The following is a 17,500-nucleotide window of genomic DNA, read 5'->3' as shown; positions in this document are numbered from 1 at the left end:
GATGTTCAGGTGTATATCAGTACGTAGTGTCTCTACTTTAAAGAGTCCTCTCCTGCTGATGTTCAGGTGTATATCAGTACGTAGTGTCTCTACTTTAAAGAGTCCTCTCCTGCTGATGTTCAGGTGTATATCAGCACGTAGTGTCTCTACTTTAAAGAGTCCTTTCCTGCTGATGTTCAGGTGTATATCAGCACGTAGTGTCTCTACTTTAAAGAGTCCTCTCCTGCTGATGTTCAGGTGTATATCAGTACGTAGTGTCTCTACTTTAAAGAGTCCTTTCCTGCTGATGTTCAGGTGTATATCAGTACGTAGTGTATCTACTTTAAAGAGTCCTCTCCTGCTGATGTTCAGGTGTATATCAGTACGTAGTGTCTCTACTTTAAAGAGTCCTTTCCTGCTGATGTTCTGGTGTATATCAGTACGTAGTGTATCTACTTTAAAGAGTCCTCTCCTGCTGAGGTTCAGGTGTATATCAGTACGTAGTGTCTCTACTTTAAAGAGTCCTCTCCTGCTGATGTTCAGGTGTATATCAGTATGTAGTGTCTCTACTTTAAAGAGTCCTCTCCTGCTGATGTTCAGGTGTATATCAGTAGTGTCTCTACTTTAAAGAGTCCTCTCCTGCTGATGTTCAGGTGTATATCAGTATGTAGTGTCTCTACTTTAAAGAGTCCTTTCCTGCTGATTTTCAGGTGTATATCAGTACGTAGTGTATCTACTTTAAAGAGTCCTCTCCTGCTGATGTTCAGGTGTATATCAGTACGTAGTGTCTCTACTTTAAAGAGTCCTTTCCTGCTGATGTTCAGGTGTATATCAGCACGTAGTGTCTCTACTTTAAAGAGTCCTCTCCTGCTGATGTTCAGGTGTATATCAGTACGTAGTGTCTCTACTTTAAAGAGTCCTTTCCTGCTGATGTTCAGGTGTATATCAGTACGTAGTGTATCTACTTTAAAGAGTCCTCTCCTGCTGATGTTCAGGTGTATATCAGTATGTAGTGTCTCTGCTTTAAAGAGTCCTCTCCTGCTGATGTTCAGGTGTATATCAGTGTGTAGTGTCTCTACTTTAAAGAGTCCTCTCCTGCTGATGTTCAGGTGTATATCAGTATGTAGTGTCTCTACTTTAAAGATTCCTCTCCTGCTGATGTTCAGGTGTATATCAGTATGTAGTGTCTCTACTTTAAAGAGTCCTCTCCTGCTGATGTTCAGGTGTATATCAGTGTGTAGTGTCTCTACTTTAAAGAGTCCTCTCCTGCTGATGTTCAGGTGTATATCAGTATGTAGTGTCTCTACTTTAAAGATTCCTCTCCTGCTGATGTTCAGGTGTATATCAGTATGTAGTGTCTTTACTTTAAAGAGTCCCCTCCTGCTGATGTTCAGGTGTATATCAGTGTGTAGTGTCTCTACTTTAAAGAGTCCTCTCCTGCTGATGTTCAGGTGTATATCAGTGTGTAGTGTCTCTACTTTAAAGAGTCCTCTCCTGCTGATGTTCAGGTGTATATCAGTATGTAGTGTCTCTACTTTAAAGAGTCCCCTCCTGCTGATGTTCAGGTGTATATCAGTGTGTAGTGTCTCTACTTTAAAGAGTCCTCTCCTGCTGATGTTCAGGTGTATATCAGTGTGTAGTGTCTCTACTTTAAAGAGTGCTCTCCTGCTGATGTTCAGGTGCATATCAGTATGTAGTGTCTCTACTTTAAAGAGTCCTCTCCTGCTGATGTTCAGGTGTATATCAGTGTGTAGTGTCTCTACTTTAAAGAGTCCTCTCCTGCTGATGTTCAGGTGTATATCAGTATGTAGTGTCTCTACTTTAAAGAGTCCTCTCCTGCTGATGTTCAGGTGTATATCAGTACGTAGTGTCTCTACTTTAAAGAGTCCTCTCCTGCTGATGTTCAGGTGTATATCAGTACGTAGTGTCTCTACTTTAAAGAGTCCTCTCCTGCTGATGTTCAGGTGTATATCAGCACGTAGTGTCTCTACTTTAAAGAGTCCTTTCCTGCTGATGTTCAGGTGTATATCAGCACGTAGTGTCTCTACTTTAAAGAGTCCTCTCCTGCTGATGTTCAGGTGTATATCAGTACGTAGTGTCTCTACTTTAAAGAGTCCTTTCCTGCTGATGTTCAGGTGTATATCAGTACGTAGTGTATCTACTTTAAAGAGTCCTCTCCTGCTGATGTTCAGGTGTATATCAGTACGTAGTGTCTCTACTTTAAAGAGTCCTTTCCTGCTGATGTTCAGGTGTATATCAGTACGTAGTGTATCTACTTTAAAGAGTCCTCTCCTGCTGAGGTTCAGGTGTATATCAGTACGTAGTGTCTCTACTTTAAAGAGTCCTCTCCTGCTGATGTTCAGGTGTATATCAGTATGTAGTGTCTCTACTTTAAAGAGTCCTCTCCTGCTGATGTTCAGGTGTATATCAGTAGTGTCTCTACTTTAAAGAGTCCTCTCCTGCTGATGTTCAGGTGTATATCAGTATGTAGTGTCTCTACTTTAAAGAGTCCTCTCCTGCTGATGTTCAGGTGTATATCAGTATTTAGTGTCTCTACTTTAAAGAGTCCTCTTCCGCTGATGTTCAGGTGTATATCAGTATGTAGTGTCTCTACTTTAAAGAGTCCTCTCCTGCTGATGTTCAGGTGTATATCAGTATGTAGTGTCTCTACTTTAAAGAGTCCTCTCCTGGTGATATTCAGGTGTATATCAGTACGTAGTGTCTCTACTTTAAAGAGTCCTCTCCTGCTGATGTTCAGGTGTATATCAGTAGTGTCTCTACTTTAAAGAGTCCTCTCCTGCTGATGTTCAGGTGTATATCAGTACGTAGTGTCTCTACTTTAAAGAGTCCTTTCCTGCTGATGTTCAGGTGTATATCAGTACGTAGTGTATCTACTTTAAAGAGTCCTCTCCTGCTGATGTTCAGGTGTATATCAGTACGTAGTGTCTCTACTTTAAAGAGTCCTTTCCTGCTGATGTTCAGGTGTATATCAGTACGTAGTGTATCTACTTTAAAGAGTCCTCTCCTGCTGAGGTTCAGGTGTATATCAGTACGTAGTGTCTCTACTTTAAAGAGTCCTCTCCTGCTGATGTTCAGGTGTATATCAGTATGTAGTGTCTCTACTTTAAAGAGTCCTCTCCTGCTGATGTTCATGTGTATATCAGTAGTGTCTCTACTTTAAAGAGTCCTCTCCTGCTGATGTTCAGGTGTATATCAGTATGTAGTGTCTCTACTTTAAAGAGTCCTCTCCTGCTGATGTTCAGGTGTATATCAGTATGTAGTGTCTCTACTTTAAAGAGTCCTCTCCTGGTGATATTCAGGTGTATATCAGTATGTAGTGTCTCTACTTTAAAGAGTCCTCTCCTGCTGATGTTCAGGTGTATATCAGTATGTAGTGTCTCTACTTTAAAGAGTCCTCTCCTGCTGATGTTCAGGTGTATATCAGTATGTAGTGTCTCTACTTTAAAGAGTCCTCTCCTGCTGATGTTCAGGTGTATATCAGTATGTAGTTTCTCTACTTTAAAGAGTCCTCTCCTGCTGATGTTCAGGTGTATATCAGTATGTAGTGTCTCTACTTTAAAGAGTCCTCTTCTGCTGATGCTCAGGTGTATATCAGTATGTAGTGTCTCTACTTTAAAGAGTCCCTCACCCAGAGTCACCACCATGACGGGGATATTGAGTCTCTGTCTCGTGCTCTGCGACAGACGCAGGAAGCCGTACTCCAGAGAATATTCCACGATGTATTCCTCCTGAGGCCAAACTGAAACACAACAGAATATTTATTATTATTAGCTCGACATATCATAATCCTCAACGTGTATTGTAAACCACCATCTTTGTTTTAAATGTCCCGAGGCTGTCTGTTCTAAATACAACACCTCCTTTATTCCAACCTTTTATGCCCTTTTTTATATCACCATATTTTATTCAATATGCTCCTTAGATAACTTTATTTTCTCCTCATAGCATTGAGATGACGTTGTTTTTAAAGTGTGCTATAAAGAGGCGAAGTCCCTCCCTTTCCGGGGGAGCTCCATGGACCTTATTTCTAAAAAGTATGTATTGAAGTCGATGGAGAGAGAAAGATTATCTTTCGATCCCGTTTGAATTGCGCCACGAATCACACATATGATGTTTGTCAATTTAAAAGATAATTTTGTAAGTCAAAAAAAAAAAAAAGTGTGGTAAAACTGTGAAGTAACACTTTGTTTGTGTGAAACGCTCAATGAACTACATCTCCCGTCTCGCTCCACTCACCCAGACGGCCGTCACGTTGGCACATTTCACTTCTTTCTTTCAGAATGAGGCGGAAAGTATTAAAAGAGGTGAAAATCACTGCAAGTCTGGGCACGTTGAGAGCTGTACACACACACAAGGGGAGTTAGTGGGTTCGTAAGAGCCAGCATGCGGGACCGGGACTCTGGGATTTGTAGTCTTTCTAGTTGCGTATTTTTTATAGTCTTATATTTCAACAGTTTTACGACAAACTGTGACTTTTTTTACATGGAAATTATTTTTTAAGATTGACAAACATCATATGTGTAATTCATGACACAATTCAAACGGGATGGAAAGATAATCTCTCTCTCTCCATTGACTTCAATACATACTTTTTCAGAAATAAGGTCCAATGGGTGAAAGTAGATGGGCGGGACTTCGCCTCTCTCGTAAATGAAATGTATTATTATTGTTATTAAAGAGCCTCTGCTGCCCCCTGCTGCCGAGGAGGAGAAACCCCTCTTTACAAACAACTGATGGAAAGCTATGGAGGTGGATCCGTCTCAATAATATGTGTGAACAGATCAATTATCTGTGTGTAAATGTGTGATCTGTGATCTGTGAATGTAAAACACCTTCAGAAAGTGCAAGAACAGATTTTAAACACAACAACAACAACAACAACAACAACAACAACTAATCCAACAAATTAAAAAGAAAATCTGTGAATACTAAAATGGATTTACTAAGAAACAAAAAGCGTGTGTGGATATCCTTCTAACATTTACAACTTTCCAGACATTTGTTAATCAAGTTAATTGATCTGAAATCTGTGTATCTGAATTCTGTGTTAATTGATCTGAAATCTGTGTTAATTGATCTGAATGATGTGTTAATTGATCTGAAATCTGTGTTAATTGATCTGATTTCTGTGTTAATTGATCTGAAATCGGTGTTAATTGATCTGAATGATGTGTTAATTGATCTGAATTCTGTGTTTATGGATCTGCTTTTAAACACAGATATTTCGCCGTTACCAAAGGAAACTCTACTGGCGTCACTCGGCTGTTTATTAATCTGTTCACTTAAATAATATCACTAATGTACATTTCCCAAAGATATTGAAGTGACTGTTATTTTGTACATATTGATTGTTGTGCTTTTATTGATGTCTTAATGTGTGCATATGTATAAATGTGTCATTTGATTGTGTATATATAGGATATACATATCTTTATATTTGTTTTGTATTTGGGATTGTGGGAAATGATATATTAGTATATATATTTCGATCTCTCTGTCTGTACACACAAACTGAAAGATTGACAATAAAGTTGACTTTGAATATTAAGACGGATCAACCTCCATAGGAAACAACTAAAGAAAAGTCTGGAGGTGATTCTGTCCAGTAGGAGGAGGAGGAGAGTGTGAGGAAGAGGAGGAGAATGAAGAGGAGGATGAAGAGGAGAGGGGGAGGAGGGTTTACCTGCTCTGGTCAACATCTCCAGCTCAGACACCTCCTGCAGCGGCTGCATACCTTTAGTGGTCTGACTGAAAGAGACGTCCTGACTGTCGTTCACTCCTCCTCCTCTTCTTCCTCTCACTCCTCCTCCAATCATAGAGGGCTTCAGGCGAGGCTCCATGTCCAGATCGAACTGCAGAGGAAGTGATCACAACAAGAGTCATTAGAGCAGGTCAGTGACCCTGGTTCAAGGGTCAGTCCGGAGTCAATCAGGAACCAGTTCTTCCTGTTTCCACCGCAGCCGGCAAATACAACTGGTTTCTATTTGGAACCAAGAACCGGGCCGAGATCAATAACAGGTCATGGTGACGAGTCGGGATGCCAGAAACTGACCATGATCAAATTAGAAAATCAGACAGCCCTGGCGAATATTAATCGATTATTTTCATTTGCACTTGTCAGTTCAAAGTAGTTCCACGAGGAACTCTTCTTTGAACGTACCGCTTTGTCAGTGGTGTTGTTCTCACTGTTCTGTATATCACCAATAACTCAATCGCATGTGTGACGGAGAGTGGGAGTGGGGGGGGGGGGGTCGCAGCCTGCGCTGCTGGCTTCCTCCAAGTTTACAGTAAAACAAACTGGTGGTGTGACCAATGGCCATTTACAATTATTAATCATTTTACTATTATTAGCATTAGTCTATATTTTGGTTGAAACTAAGCAAGGAAAAAAAAGAAAAACATAAATAATAATACAAATATATGTACATAAAATCGAATTAAAAAAAAAAAAGGAAATTATGGAGACTGTAACGAATATTCGAAAAATCGAATAATCGCTGGTGTCCTTAGTGACGAGTAGGGAGAAGAGATCAACGTTATTATAAGCAGTGGCGCTCAGATTATATATGGTCACTTTTTATGTATGTTTTTAGGCAAGAGTTGGTAAATGTCAACTGGAGTCAGTAGGAGTCAGAAGGAGTCAGAAGGAGTCAGTAGGAGTCAGTAGGAGTCAGAAGGAGTCAGAAGGAGTCAGTAGGAGTCAGCAGGAGTCAGTAGGAGTCAGAAGGAGTCCGTAGGAGTCAGTAGGAGTCAGAAGGAGTCAGTAGGAGTCAGTAGGAGTCAGCAGGAGTCAGTAGGAGTCAGAAGGAGTCAGTAGGAGTCAGTAGGAGTCAGAAGGAGTCAGTAGGAGTCAGAAGGAGTCAGTAGGAGTCAGCAGGAGTCAGTAGGAGTCAGTAGGAGTCAGAAGGAGTCAGTAGGAGTCAGAAGGAGTCAGTAGGAGTCAGTAGGAGTCAGCAGGAGTCAGTAGGAGTCAGCAGGAGTCAGTAGGAGTCAGAAGGAGTCAGTAGGAGTCAGTAGGAGTCAGAAGGAGTCAGTAGGAGTCAGAAGGAGTCAGTAGGTGTCAGCAGGAGTCAGTAGGAGTCAGTAGGAGTCAGAAGGAGTCAGTAGGAGTCAGTAGGAGTCAGAAGGAGTCAGAAGGAGTCAGTAGGAGTCAGTAGGAGTCAGCAGGAGTCAGCAGGAGTCAGCAGGAGTCAGTAGGAGTCAGAAGGATTCAGAAGGAGTCAGCAGGAGTCAGTAGGAGTCAGCAGCAGTCAGTAGGAGTCAGCAGGAGTCAGCACGAGTCAGCAGGAGTCAGCAGGAGTCAGCAGGATTCAGAAGGAGTCAGCAGGAGTCAGTAGGAGTCAGCAGCAGTCAGCAGGAGTCAGCACGAGTCAGCAGCAGTCAGCAGGAGTCAGCAGGATTCAGAAGGAGTCAGCAGGAGTCAGTAGGAGTCAGAAGGAGTCAGCAGGAGTCAGCAGCAGTCAGCAGGAGTCAGCAGGAGTCAGCAGGAGTCAGTAGGAGTCAGTAGGAGTCAGTAGGAGTCAGAAGGAGTCAGAAGGAGTCAGTAGGAGTCAGTAGGAGTCAGAAGGAGTCAGTAGGAGTCAGTGGGAGTCAGCGGGAGTCCTTGTTGTTTCTCCTCACCTGCACGGAGCTGTTGTCGAACATCTCCAGGGTCATCTCCTCCTCTTCCTCCTCTTCCTCCCCCATTAGCTCTGCCAGGCTCAGATCCTCCCCCCCCTGCTCCTCCTGAAGCCCACTAGAGGAGTCGTGGTACTGCAGGAGAACCGGAGCGCGCGAGGAGTTCCTCTGGATCTCAACCCGCAGCAGGCCGTCGCGAGGCCAGCGCTCCCTCACCGCCTCCAGGCAGTTAATGGGCGAGCGAGAGAAGGCGATGTGGATGTAGGCGAGGATGAAGAGGACGAAGAGCGCCTGAAGAGGAGAGATTCAAAATGCAAGCTCATTTGTAAATAGCTTCAGTCAAAATAATAAAACATTGTTTATTTGTAAGGCAAGTTTTTTTATTTACTTTCAACAAGACAATTCAAAGACATGAATGATCACCCGTCTCCCCTGAACAACCCGTCCCCTGAACAACCCGTCCCCTGAACAACCCGTCCCTATCATTTGGTTCCACTTTAATTGTCTTCTCCGTGTTGGTATCTTTGTGTTTTTATCGTATTGCCTTTACCTCTTAGCATATTTAACTATTTGTACGGTGTCCTTGGGAGTCATGAAAAGCGCCTTAAAGGTCACCTATCCTGCTGTTTTTAGGCAACAGCATGGGTCTCAGATATATAAAAATGAGGGCTGTCAAGTTAACGCGTTAAAACATTTTTTAACGCCACTAATTATTTTAACGTGTGATTAACGCATTTGTCCTCGGCCCGCCCCGTAGTTTCAGAGCCCAAAGGCTTGACGACGTTGTTGTTGATTCTAGCAAGAGATATGGATACAGAAAAAGGTGTTTTAAACGGAAAGCCAAGCTCACAGCTGATGCCGACAGCCCCGCTCCTGCCGCTCGCTTTGCCGGGGAGACAGCAACAGCGATAGCTAAATGGTTACAGCTTAACATTGTGGAGGACGAGGGGCTGTGTTAGATCATTCGGATCGCATCCAACGTGTCGACTGCACATCACAGCGCATTAGTTTGGTCCTAGGTGGGAACTTCAGTCTCATGCTTTGACTGTTATGAAGACAGAGGAGCGGCATTTCGCCGACAACTGTTAACAGGCTTGTCTGTTTGAACAACTGGCTCAGTGCAGAGAAGTACACAGGGTTGGGATTCTGGGAGAGTGTAAGAGAGAGAGAGAGCGTAAGAGAGTGTGAGAGAGAGAGAGAGAGAGAGAGAGAGAGACAGAGACAGAGAGTGTAAGAGAGAGGGTAAGAGAGTGTAAGAGAGAGAGAGAGAGAGAGAGAGACAGAGACAGAGAGAGAGAGAGAGGTTGTTGTGTTGAGAATATTCAGGAGAATATTTGTCATGATCATAAACAAACATTTGCATAAAGCATATTTGTCCACTCATATGTTGATAAGAGTATTAAAAACTTGAAAAATATTCCTCTAAGGAACATTTAGAACAAATAAAAAATGTGCGATTAATTTGCGATTAACAATTTGAATCGACTGACAGCCCTAATAAAAATATATAAAAAACATGTCTATGAAGTGTTTTGCTCAAAACACCAAACAGATCACCCATTCTAGCCATGCCTCATATCCCTCTATTTCACTTCCTGTTTCTAAAGTGCTGATTTGGGTAAAAAGCTTTAAAGAGGAGGGGGCTGAGCTCATGCGGGACCCGGCAGCTACTGTCTAAACTAAATACTGCCGTGATGAAACGCCATATCATGGATTATCAAGGATTCTCTCTGAAACAGTATGGAGCTCAAAGGCTTTCTCTCTTGCCGGTTATACCACAAGGTGAGTTCCTTTTTACTTCCTGCTTCTTCACACACATGCTCTCCAGTACAGGTTAGCTCTGAGTGTTAGCCATGCTAATGTAAACACCGACCATATTACGTCCAAAACAGTCGGGCATTGTTTCTGATAGCAACGTTTCTGATTGGGCCGTGGGTCCACATTTCAGATATTACGTCATATCGGACGCAAATCTGGATCAGCTCCGTTGTTCCCCGTTTTTAGAGATGTGGGTACGGAGGAAAAGAGAGGGTTTTATTTTCTGACGCTGCGTGAGTTCCCCGACACACCGGGGACACATGTTGATGTAGAGAAGACATCACAAAGTGCATTTTGCATGATAGGTCCCCTTTAAGATAAGTAGTATTGATCCTAATTTGGGAAATTTTTGCGTTGCAGCGGCATAAAAAACAACAAAACAGAACAAGGCATTGCTCATAAGTAGATTAAAGATTAGAAATAAACAATACTAGAATTTAAACAGCTCAAGATAGAATTAAAGCAACATTAAAAAGTGAGAATATACGATAGGCCGTGAAGATAAAAAAAAAAACTATAAACTCTGACATTAAAACACTATTGAAAAAGGGCTTTATTGTGATTTAATGTTTTAATCAACTGACAGCACAAGCTTATGTATTTATTGGTTTCTCACCTTGAGAAGGACGAAGAACTCGAAGACTCTCCTGAAGGACGGAGGGAACAGCCGGGCGTACGTGACGGCCATCTTGAAGAAAAGGGCGTGGAAGAGGCGGTCCCGGACGTTGATGAGGGGGTTCTGGTTGATGTTGGGGTTGCGGATCCTGTTGGGCCCCATGTTGTTGTTATTGTTGTTGTTTAGGGGGACGTTGTTGTTGGCCTGGTTGTCAGACATGATCTCTGTCTCTGAATGATTCCGCTCACACTGCAAAAACTAACACCTGGGTCTAGGTGAGCATTGCGGCTGGCAGGAGTCCTCAGAGTGAAGGTCAAACTCTGACCTCAGATCAGCTGATGGAGTCACAGCCCAATGAGAGCCAGTGGACTCAACCTCTCCACAGACACTAAAACGATCAAAAAAACGTTGATATATTATTAAACATTTCAGATACTTCTATAGTTAAAGAAACCTGCGACTGATAAACATTGTGAAGTAACACAGGAGGGTGAGAAATTGAATGCTAACTGTATTACCTGTTATTGTCTGTGATGCTAGCTTTATTAACTACTATTGTGTATGATGCTAACTGTATCACCTGTTATTGTGTATTGTGTGTGATGCTAACTGTATCACCTGTTATTGTGTGTGATGCTAACTGTATTACCTGTTATTGTGTATTGTGTGTGATGCTAACTGTATCACCTGTTATTGTGTATTGTGTGTGATGCTAACTTTATCACCTGTTATTGTGTATTGTGTGTGATGCTAACTTTATCACCTGTTATTGTGTATTGTGTGTGATGCTAACTGTATCACCTGTTATTGTGTATTGTGTGTGATGCTAACTGTATCACCTGTTATTGTGTATTGTGTGTGATGCTAACTGTATTACCTGTAATTGTGTGTCATGCTAGCTTTATTACCAACCATGTGTGAGTAAATGCTAACATTAGAACCTGTTTTTGACTGTGTGGATGCCAACAATATAACCAGTTATAGTCTCTATGTATGGACTAACATTGTTACCTGTTAATATGTGTGGATGCTAACATTATAATCTGTTATTGCCTCTGTGAATGCTAAAATGTTGCAGGTTATTTTCTGTGTTTGAAAGCTAACGTTACAACCTGTTTTTGACTGTAAATGCTAAACGTATGACCTATAATTGTCTCTCTGTGGATGCTAACATTTTAACCTGTTATTGTGTATGATGCGTACATTATAGCCTGTTATTATTTGTGAGTGCTAAATGTATAACCTGTTATTGTCTCTGTGAATGCTAACATTGTCCATGTTATTTTCTCTGTTTGAAGGCTAACATTACTATCGGTTTTTGACTGTGTATGCTAACCGTATTACCTATAATTGTCTCTCTGTGTATGCTAACATTATTACTTGTTATTGTGAAGTATATTAACATTATTACCTGTTATTAACTTTGTGATTGCTAAAATTGTCCATGTTATTTTCGGTGTTTGAAGGCTAACATTACTACCTGTTTTTGACTGTGTATGCTAACCGTATTACCTATAATTGTCTCTATGTGGATGCTAACATTATAAAACGTTATTCTCTGTGTGTATGCTAAAATGTTCCCTTGTATTGACTGCTTACATTACTCGACATTATGACCTGTTATTGTGTGTGTTTGAATGCTTACCTTATTAAGTGTTTTTGACTGTGTGTGCTAACCGTATTACCTATATGTGTCTCTATGTGGAAGCTAGCATTATAACCAGTTATTGAGTTGCCTGTTGTTGTGTGTAAATACTAACATTATTACCTGTTGTTGTTGTTGTTGTGTCTGTTGAGTTAATCCATGCTAACGGCTGCTCTCCGTTTTCATCAAACAGAGAAACGCAGATGCTAACCGGTTAGGTTGTTAGCTCCGTTAGCTAACGTTACATAGGAAGATAACGCTAAAGAAGCTAACCTAGCAGCTAACACTAGTTTAACTGATAAAGAGCCGCGGCGTTAGCTCGCAGTTAACATCTCCCGGACTCTGTGTGGAGTCATTGTAGTTTATTAGTTTAATTTGTAAGACTTGAGGCGGTTACAGTGTAAGCTAACGAAGCTAACAGAGCTAACGAAGCTAACTGGTGACTGACGGGACAACAACCAGACCGGAAATACAGATCCTGCGCGAGGGCGCGTTCTACCCGAGTAATGACTGCCAGGTGCTTTTTCAGTTTATAATAAATCATAAAATAATAATATATGCAAATAATAAAACAATGAAATGTGTCTCATAAATACAGATAAACATTACCCATTGAGAGCACACTTTAATAAACTCCTGCAGTCTATTATATCCTGTGCTTCAAAATATTGTCGAATTTTATATAAGCAACTATTTTAAGGGTTTTAATCGTGGAAATGAAAGGATGTTTTGTTGTTATAATCAGGACGTGAGTTGTCTTACATTTTATTAATATATTATATTTTCACAACAGTTTTGGTACGGACTGAGGCTGCAGTCAGGGTGCCTCCCCCCGAGTACTGACTGCCAGGTGCATCAGAGCTACTATAATGAAATGAAAGTTAAATATATATATAATACATAATACAACGATAAAGGAATACACAGTGTATCCAATGTATTTTAGTTTTTCCTATAGCACGCATAGTAGATCGGGTTGAGTTGGTTAAGATTTAAAATCATTATTTACAATATTTTCACAAAAGGACATCCCAGTTACTTTTCTAAGTGAGGCAGTAGAGCACGTGTGTCAAACTCAAGGCCCGGGGGCCAAATCAGGCCCTTGGTGGATTTAATTTCGGCTTGCAGTATAATTTCGAATTACTATTAGATCTGGCCCTCCGGTATATTGCACGCACACCTTCACTCCATCCTGAGGGTCTCCTCCGCTCAGAGCCTGAGCCCAAACATTGATGACCTTACACCCAAGATGAGATGCCAAGTAGATGCCATGTTTGTTTTTTTCTTTGAGGGAAATAGTTTTGTTGAAGCTGTTGTTGGCCTGTGGGAAAAATGTAATCATAAGAAATGACTCCGGAAAAGCTGCAGATAGAGCCATAAGAAATTAATGCAACTGATTATTTAATGTTTAATGTTGTTTTTATAGGCAATCATTTAAGCTTTGTTAGTTCCAGGTTTAATATGTGCAACAAGTTCATTTCAATAAGTTCTGCAATAAACATTGAACCAGTCCGGCCCTCCACTAGTACACATTTTTTATTTTGGCCCACTGTGTGTTTGAGTTTGACACCCTAGCAGTAGAGGAACAAACTTTATATTCAGTAAAACATTAATGTAACAGGTAAAACGGTGGCACTATCTGTGATGTGATCATAGACTATATGGATGTGATTAATTGGACACTTGTTTGCTAACATGAGGGTTTGTGTTAAGCCTTGAGGATTTTCAGGGGAATTTATTGTCATACTTGTCGATCTGGAGAAGGTGGCGGAGGGGAGGACGAGGAGGAAGCTGGACTGTATCCTCCCCCCCCCTCCATGCAGATCTAGTGAAGATGAGGGTGCATGGAGGGCTGCACAACCAGGGGTTAACGCTGTAACCCATTAACAGTAACCAGTACTGTACATACAGAAAACCTGCACTGTTTGCACAAAGACCTGCACTCACATCTGCACAATTACATGTAAATACATTTTTCACAGATATTGAACTGACTGTTATTATTGATTGTTGTGCTTTTATTTATGTCTTTAATGTGTGCATATGTATAATCTGTTGATTTTGTATAGGACCGGTATATGCATATTTTTATATATTTGTATTTTGTATTCTGGATTGTGGGAAACAGTATTTCGATCTCTCTGTCTGTACACTCAAACTGAAAGATTGACAATAAAGTTGACTTTGACTGAAGTATGGAATGATCCCAACCCAAATAATGTATCTTAACAGTTACTAGGCCTATATCATTTTAATTTTTTAATTTTGGTATCCACAGTATTCATTGTAACATGTCTAATATATGTAATATATGTGATGTAAAGCGTTTTGAGCATTTGGAAAAGCGCTAAATAAATGTAATGAATTATTATTATTATTGTTTACCTTGTGTACTTTCCTATTGTTCACTCTCTGTTGCTGCTTTAACTCATTATTTCCCCACGGGGATAAATAAAGATCCATCTTATTTGATCTTATCCAAAGTTGCATTACAAGATTCTGGCTTGAATTGTTTTGTATGGCAGCAATAAACTTTCCTACTAAATGAATCTGAGTATTTTTCTGAGCAGCCTGTGAGACTGCGTTGAGGGAAACACAGCGAATATTTCAGGCTGTCCTGTCCGCGCCATGTTTAAAACACAGACTTTAATCTAATAGAGAGAGAAAATAACTCAACAGATCATTAAAATAGCACAACATATTAACAACAGGTCCAACACGGGATTAAAATAATCTCATGGTATTTTATTACAGTTCATTATAATGTTTTACAGACAGGCATTTGTGGAGACAGCTCTGTGAGCGGCGGGGTCCTCAGACGTTTTGGAGTAAACGGTTTGTTTGTTAAACAGAAATCCGATTTTTAATGATGTATTTAATATAATCTGATGAATTACGAGAACTGATTTATATTTATTATATATATTTATTTAAAGGGCTTCTTTTTGAAGAAAGCGGATTTATTATAACTTCATCTGAGACTCTGGAGCTGAGATAAACTGAGGTGAGCTAACGTTAGCATCTCTATAACAAGCATCAAAATATAGTGAAAGTAGCGACAGTAAAAGTAGTCGTTGTGCAGATTGGTCAATTTCAGAATAATATATATGATATGTTTTATAATGATTGATCATGAAAGTGTTCTCAAAGATGGTAAAGGTGCAGCTAGTCTGAATGACTTTGTATACTGCAGGGTAGCTGGTGGATTTACTCCAGGTGGAACTAAAGTCTGATTTAACACTTGATTAGATTTCACATCATTCATCCACATCTGAGAAGTAACTAGAGGGATTAAATACATGTAGTGGAGAAAAAGTACACCATGTACCTCTGAACTGTAGTGGAGTAGAGTTACAGTAGGTGTAGTATTATTTACTTGCACTATTGTATCTGTGTTATTGTGTTGCTCTGATGGAGTAGTCTGTGAACTCAGATTTTCATTATCATATCTACACTGTAGTTAATGTACACATGACAATAAAAGCCTTGAATCTAGAGGTACAGGGTAGCATAACATTGGAATACTCAAGTAAAGTACAAGTACCTCAGAATTCTTCTTAAGTACAGTGCTTGAGTAAATGTACTTAGTTACTTTTATTTTTACTTTTGATACTTTCACTATATTTTGATGATAATACTTTTCTACTTTTACTTGAATAACATTTTGAATGCAGGACTTTTACTGTAACAGAGTATTCCTACACTCTGGTACTTCTACTTTTACTCAAGTACAAGATCTGAGTACTTCTACTTTTACTCAAGTACTAGATCTGAGTACTTCTGCTTTTACTAAAGTACGGGATCTGAGTACTTCTACTTCTACTCAAGTACAAGATCAAGTCAAAGTCAACTTTATTGTCAATCTTTCAGTTTGTGTGTACAACAGAGAGATCAAAATGCCGTTTCCCACAATCCTGACTACAAAAATACAAATATGTATACATTTTATACATATTTGTATTTTTGGTATATACATATTTTATACTATAAAATATGTATATACCTATATATATATATATATATATATATATATATATATATATATATACATAATCAACAGACACATTTATACATATGCACAGATTAAGATAAAAAGACAACAATCAATATAAACAAAATAACAGTCACTTCAATATCTTTTGGAAATTAGCGCAATATTGTCCATAGCAGCGTACAAAGTGTCTGGTGCTGGATTTGAGAGATTGAAAAGATCTGAGTACTTCTACTTTTAGGTTTTGAGTACTACTACGTTTAAGATCTGAGTTCTTGTTCCTCCTCAGATGGAGCTGGCCTATGTGTGTGACTGGGAGAAGCGTCCTCAGAACTCTCACTGCCCCTCCATCCCTCTGGTCTGCTCCTGGAGCTGCAGGAACCTCCTGGCCTTCAGCACGGACATGAAGGGGGAGGACGAGGACAAGGGTACACACACACACACACACACACACACACACACACACACACACACACACACACACACACACACACACACACACACACACACACACTCACACACTCACACTCACACTCACACTCACACTCACACTCACACTCACACTCACACTCACACTCACACTCACACACTCACACATCCAACACATCTCACGCTCAGCCTATTCTATTCTACTTGCATATACAGTAGTTAAAGTCTCCTGCATCACTTTCATATTGGTCTGGCAACATTCTCTTGCACAATTCTTATTGTTTTATGTCTTATATATATATCTAATATCTTTATGTTGCTTTGATGGAGGAGCCTGGGACTTAAGAGTTTCATTGCATATCTATACTTTAGTTACAGTGCACGTGATGACGAAGCCTTTGAACACACTGCAGACACACAACTTACACTACAGATGACAAGTACTTTGGTGACAACATAATGTGTTTGTGTGTGTGTGTGTGTGTGTGTGTGTGTGTGTGTGTGTGTGTGTGTGTGTGTGTGTGTGTGTGTGTGTGTGTGTGTGTGTGTGTGTGTGTGTGTGTGTGTGTGTGTGTGTGTGTGTGTGTGTGTGTGTGTGTGTGTGAAGTTAGTCACATGATCCACATCATCGACACGGAGCATCCCTGGGACGTTTACTCCATCAACTCGGGACACACTGAGGTCATTTCCTGTTTGGAATGGGACCAATCAGGTGAGAGCTTATAACATGGAATATTTTTACATTAAGTGGAGTTGTGTAGTTTTAGAAATATGTAATGTATTGGTGTTGTATTCCCTCTAAGCATGTGTCAGTCATACATGTGTCATAAACTGACTTCTTATCCAGTTTTAAGCCTAACTTCTTTACATCCTCGTGCTTTTTAACTCTGTATCCGTTAGTGATGAGACGTCTGGCTCTGAAGCTCTCAGAGCTAACATTGGCAGCAACTGAACAGAAACTCAAATTCTAACCTCAGACTGAAACTTTATTGTGTGTGTGTGTGTGTGTGTGTGTGTGTGTGTGTGTGTGTGTGTGTGTGTGTGTGTGTGTGTGTGTGTGTGTGTGTGTGTGTGTGTGTGTGTGTGTGTGTGTGTGTGTGTGTGTGTGTGTGTGTGTGTGTGTGTGTGTGTGTGTGTGTGTGTGTGTGTGTGTGTGTGTGTGTGTGTGTGTGTGTGTGTGTGTGTGTGTGTAGGCTCTAAGCTCCTCTCAGCAGACGGTGACGGTCAGATTAAGTGCTGGGCGATGTCAGATCACCTGGTGAACAGCTGGGAGTGTCTCCACTGCAGCTCTCTGGACGGAGACCCCATCGTGGCCCTCAGCTGGCTGCACAACGGGGTCAAACTGGCCCTGCACGTCGAGATGGTAACACACACACACACACAC

General features: G+C 40.6%; 2 protein-coding genes across 5 annotated transcripts in view; one reads left to right on the top strand and one right to left on the bottom strand.

Moving 5' to 3' along the window:
- tmem259 (transmembrane protein 259) overlaps positions 1-12,209 on the bottom strand; it is a 25,000-nt gene extending 12,791 nt beyond the window's left edge. Inside the window, exons 1-5 of one of the 4 annotated variants that reach the window (XM_079695834.1) lie at positions 11,820-12,209; positions 10,052-10,439; positions 7,621-7,908; positions 5,684-5,852; positions 3,629-3,739 (exon numbers count right to left, since the gene is read on the bottom strand). In XM_079695834.1, the coding sequence (XP_079551960.1) occupies positions 3,629-3,739; positions 5,684-5,852; positions 7,621-7,908; positions 10,052-10,270 (787 nt within the window). In that variant the 5' untranslated portion in view covers positions 10,271-10,439; positions 11,820-12,209. Of the gene's footprint in view, positions 1-3,628; positions 3,740-5,683; positions 5,853-7,620; positions 7,909-10,051; positions 10,440-11,811 lie in introns of all 4 variants that reach the window. The other 3 variants (XM_079695832.1, XM_079695831.1, XM_079695833.1) reach the window with 3 other exon arrangements.
- Positions 12,210-14,456: 2,247 nt separating this feature from the next.
- med16 (mediator complex subunit 16) overlaps positions 14,457-17,500 on the top strand; it is a gene marked incomplete at its 3' end in the record, with an annotated part of 17,887 nt that continues 14,843 nt past the window's right edge. Inside the window, exons 1-5 of the mRNA XM_079695830.1 lie at positions 14,457-14,531; positions 14,633-14,700; positions 15,977-16,115; positions 16,724-16,828; positions 17,310-17,479. Of these exons, the coding sequence (XP_079551956.1) occupies positions 15,977-16,115; positions 16,724-16,828; positions 17,310-17,479 (414 nt within the window). The 5' untranslated portion in view covers positions 14,457-14,531; positions 14,633-14,700. The remainder of the gene's footprint in view (positions 14,532-14,632; positions 14,701-15,976; positions 16,116-16,723; positions 16,829-17,309; positions 17,480-17,500) is intronic.

The sequence above is a fragment of the Notothenia rossii genome (assembly GCF_949606895.1).
Source record: "Notothenia rossii genome assembly, contig: scaffold_289, whole genome shotgun sequence".
Lineage (NCBI taxonomy): Eukaryota > Metazoa > Chordata > Actinopteri > Perciformes > Nototheniidae > Notothenia > Notothenia rossii.
The sequence above is the reverse complement of the archived record's forward strand: the minus strand, read 5'-3'. Positions and strand labels throughout refer to the sequence as shown.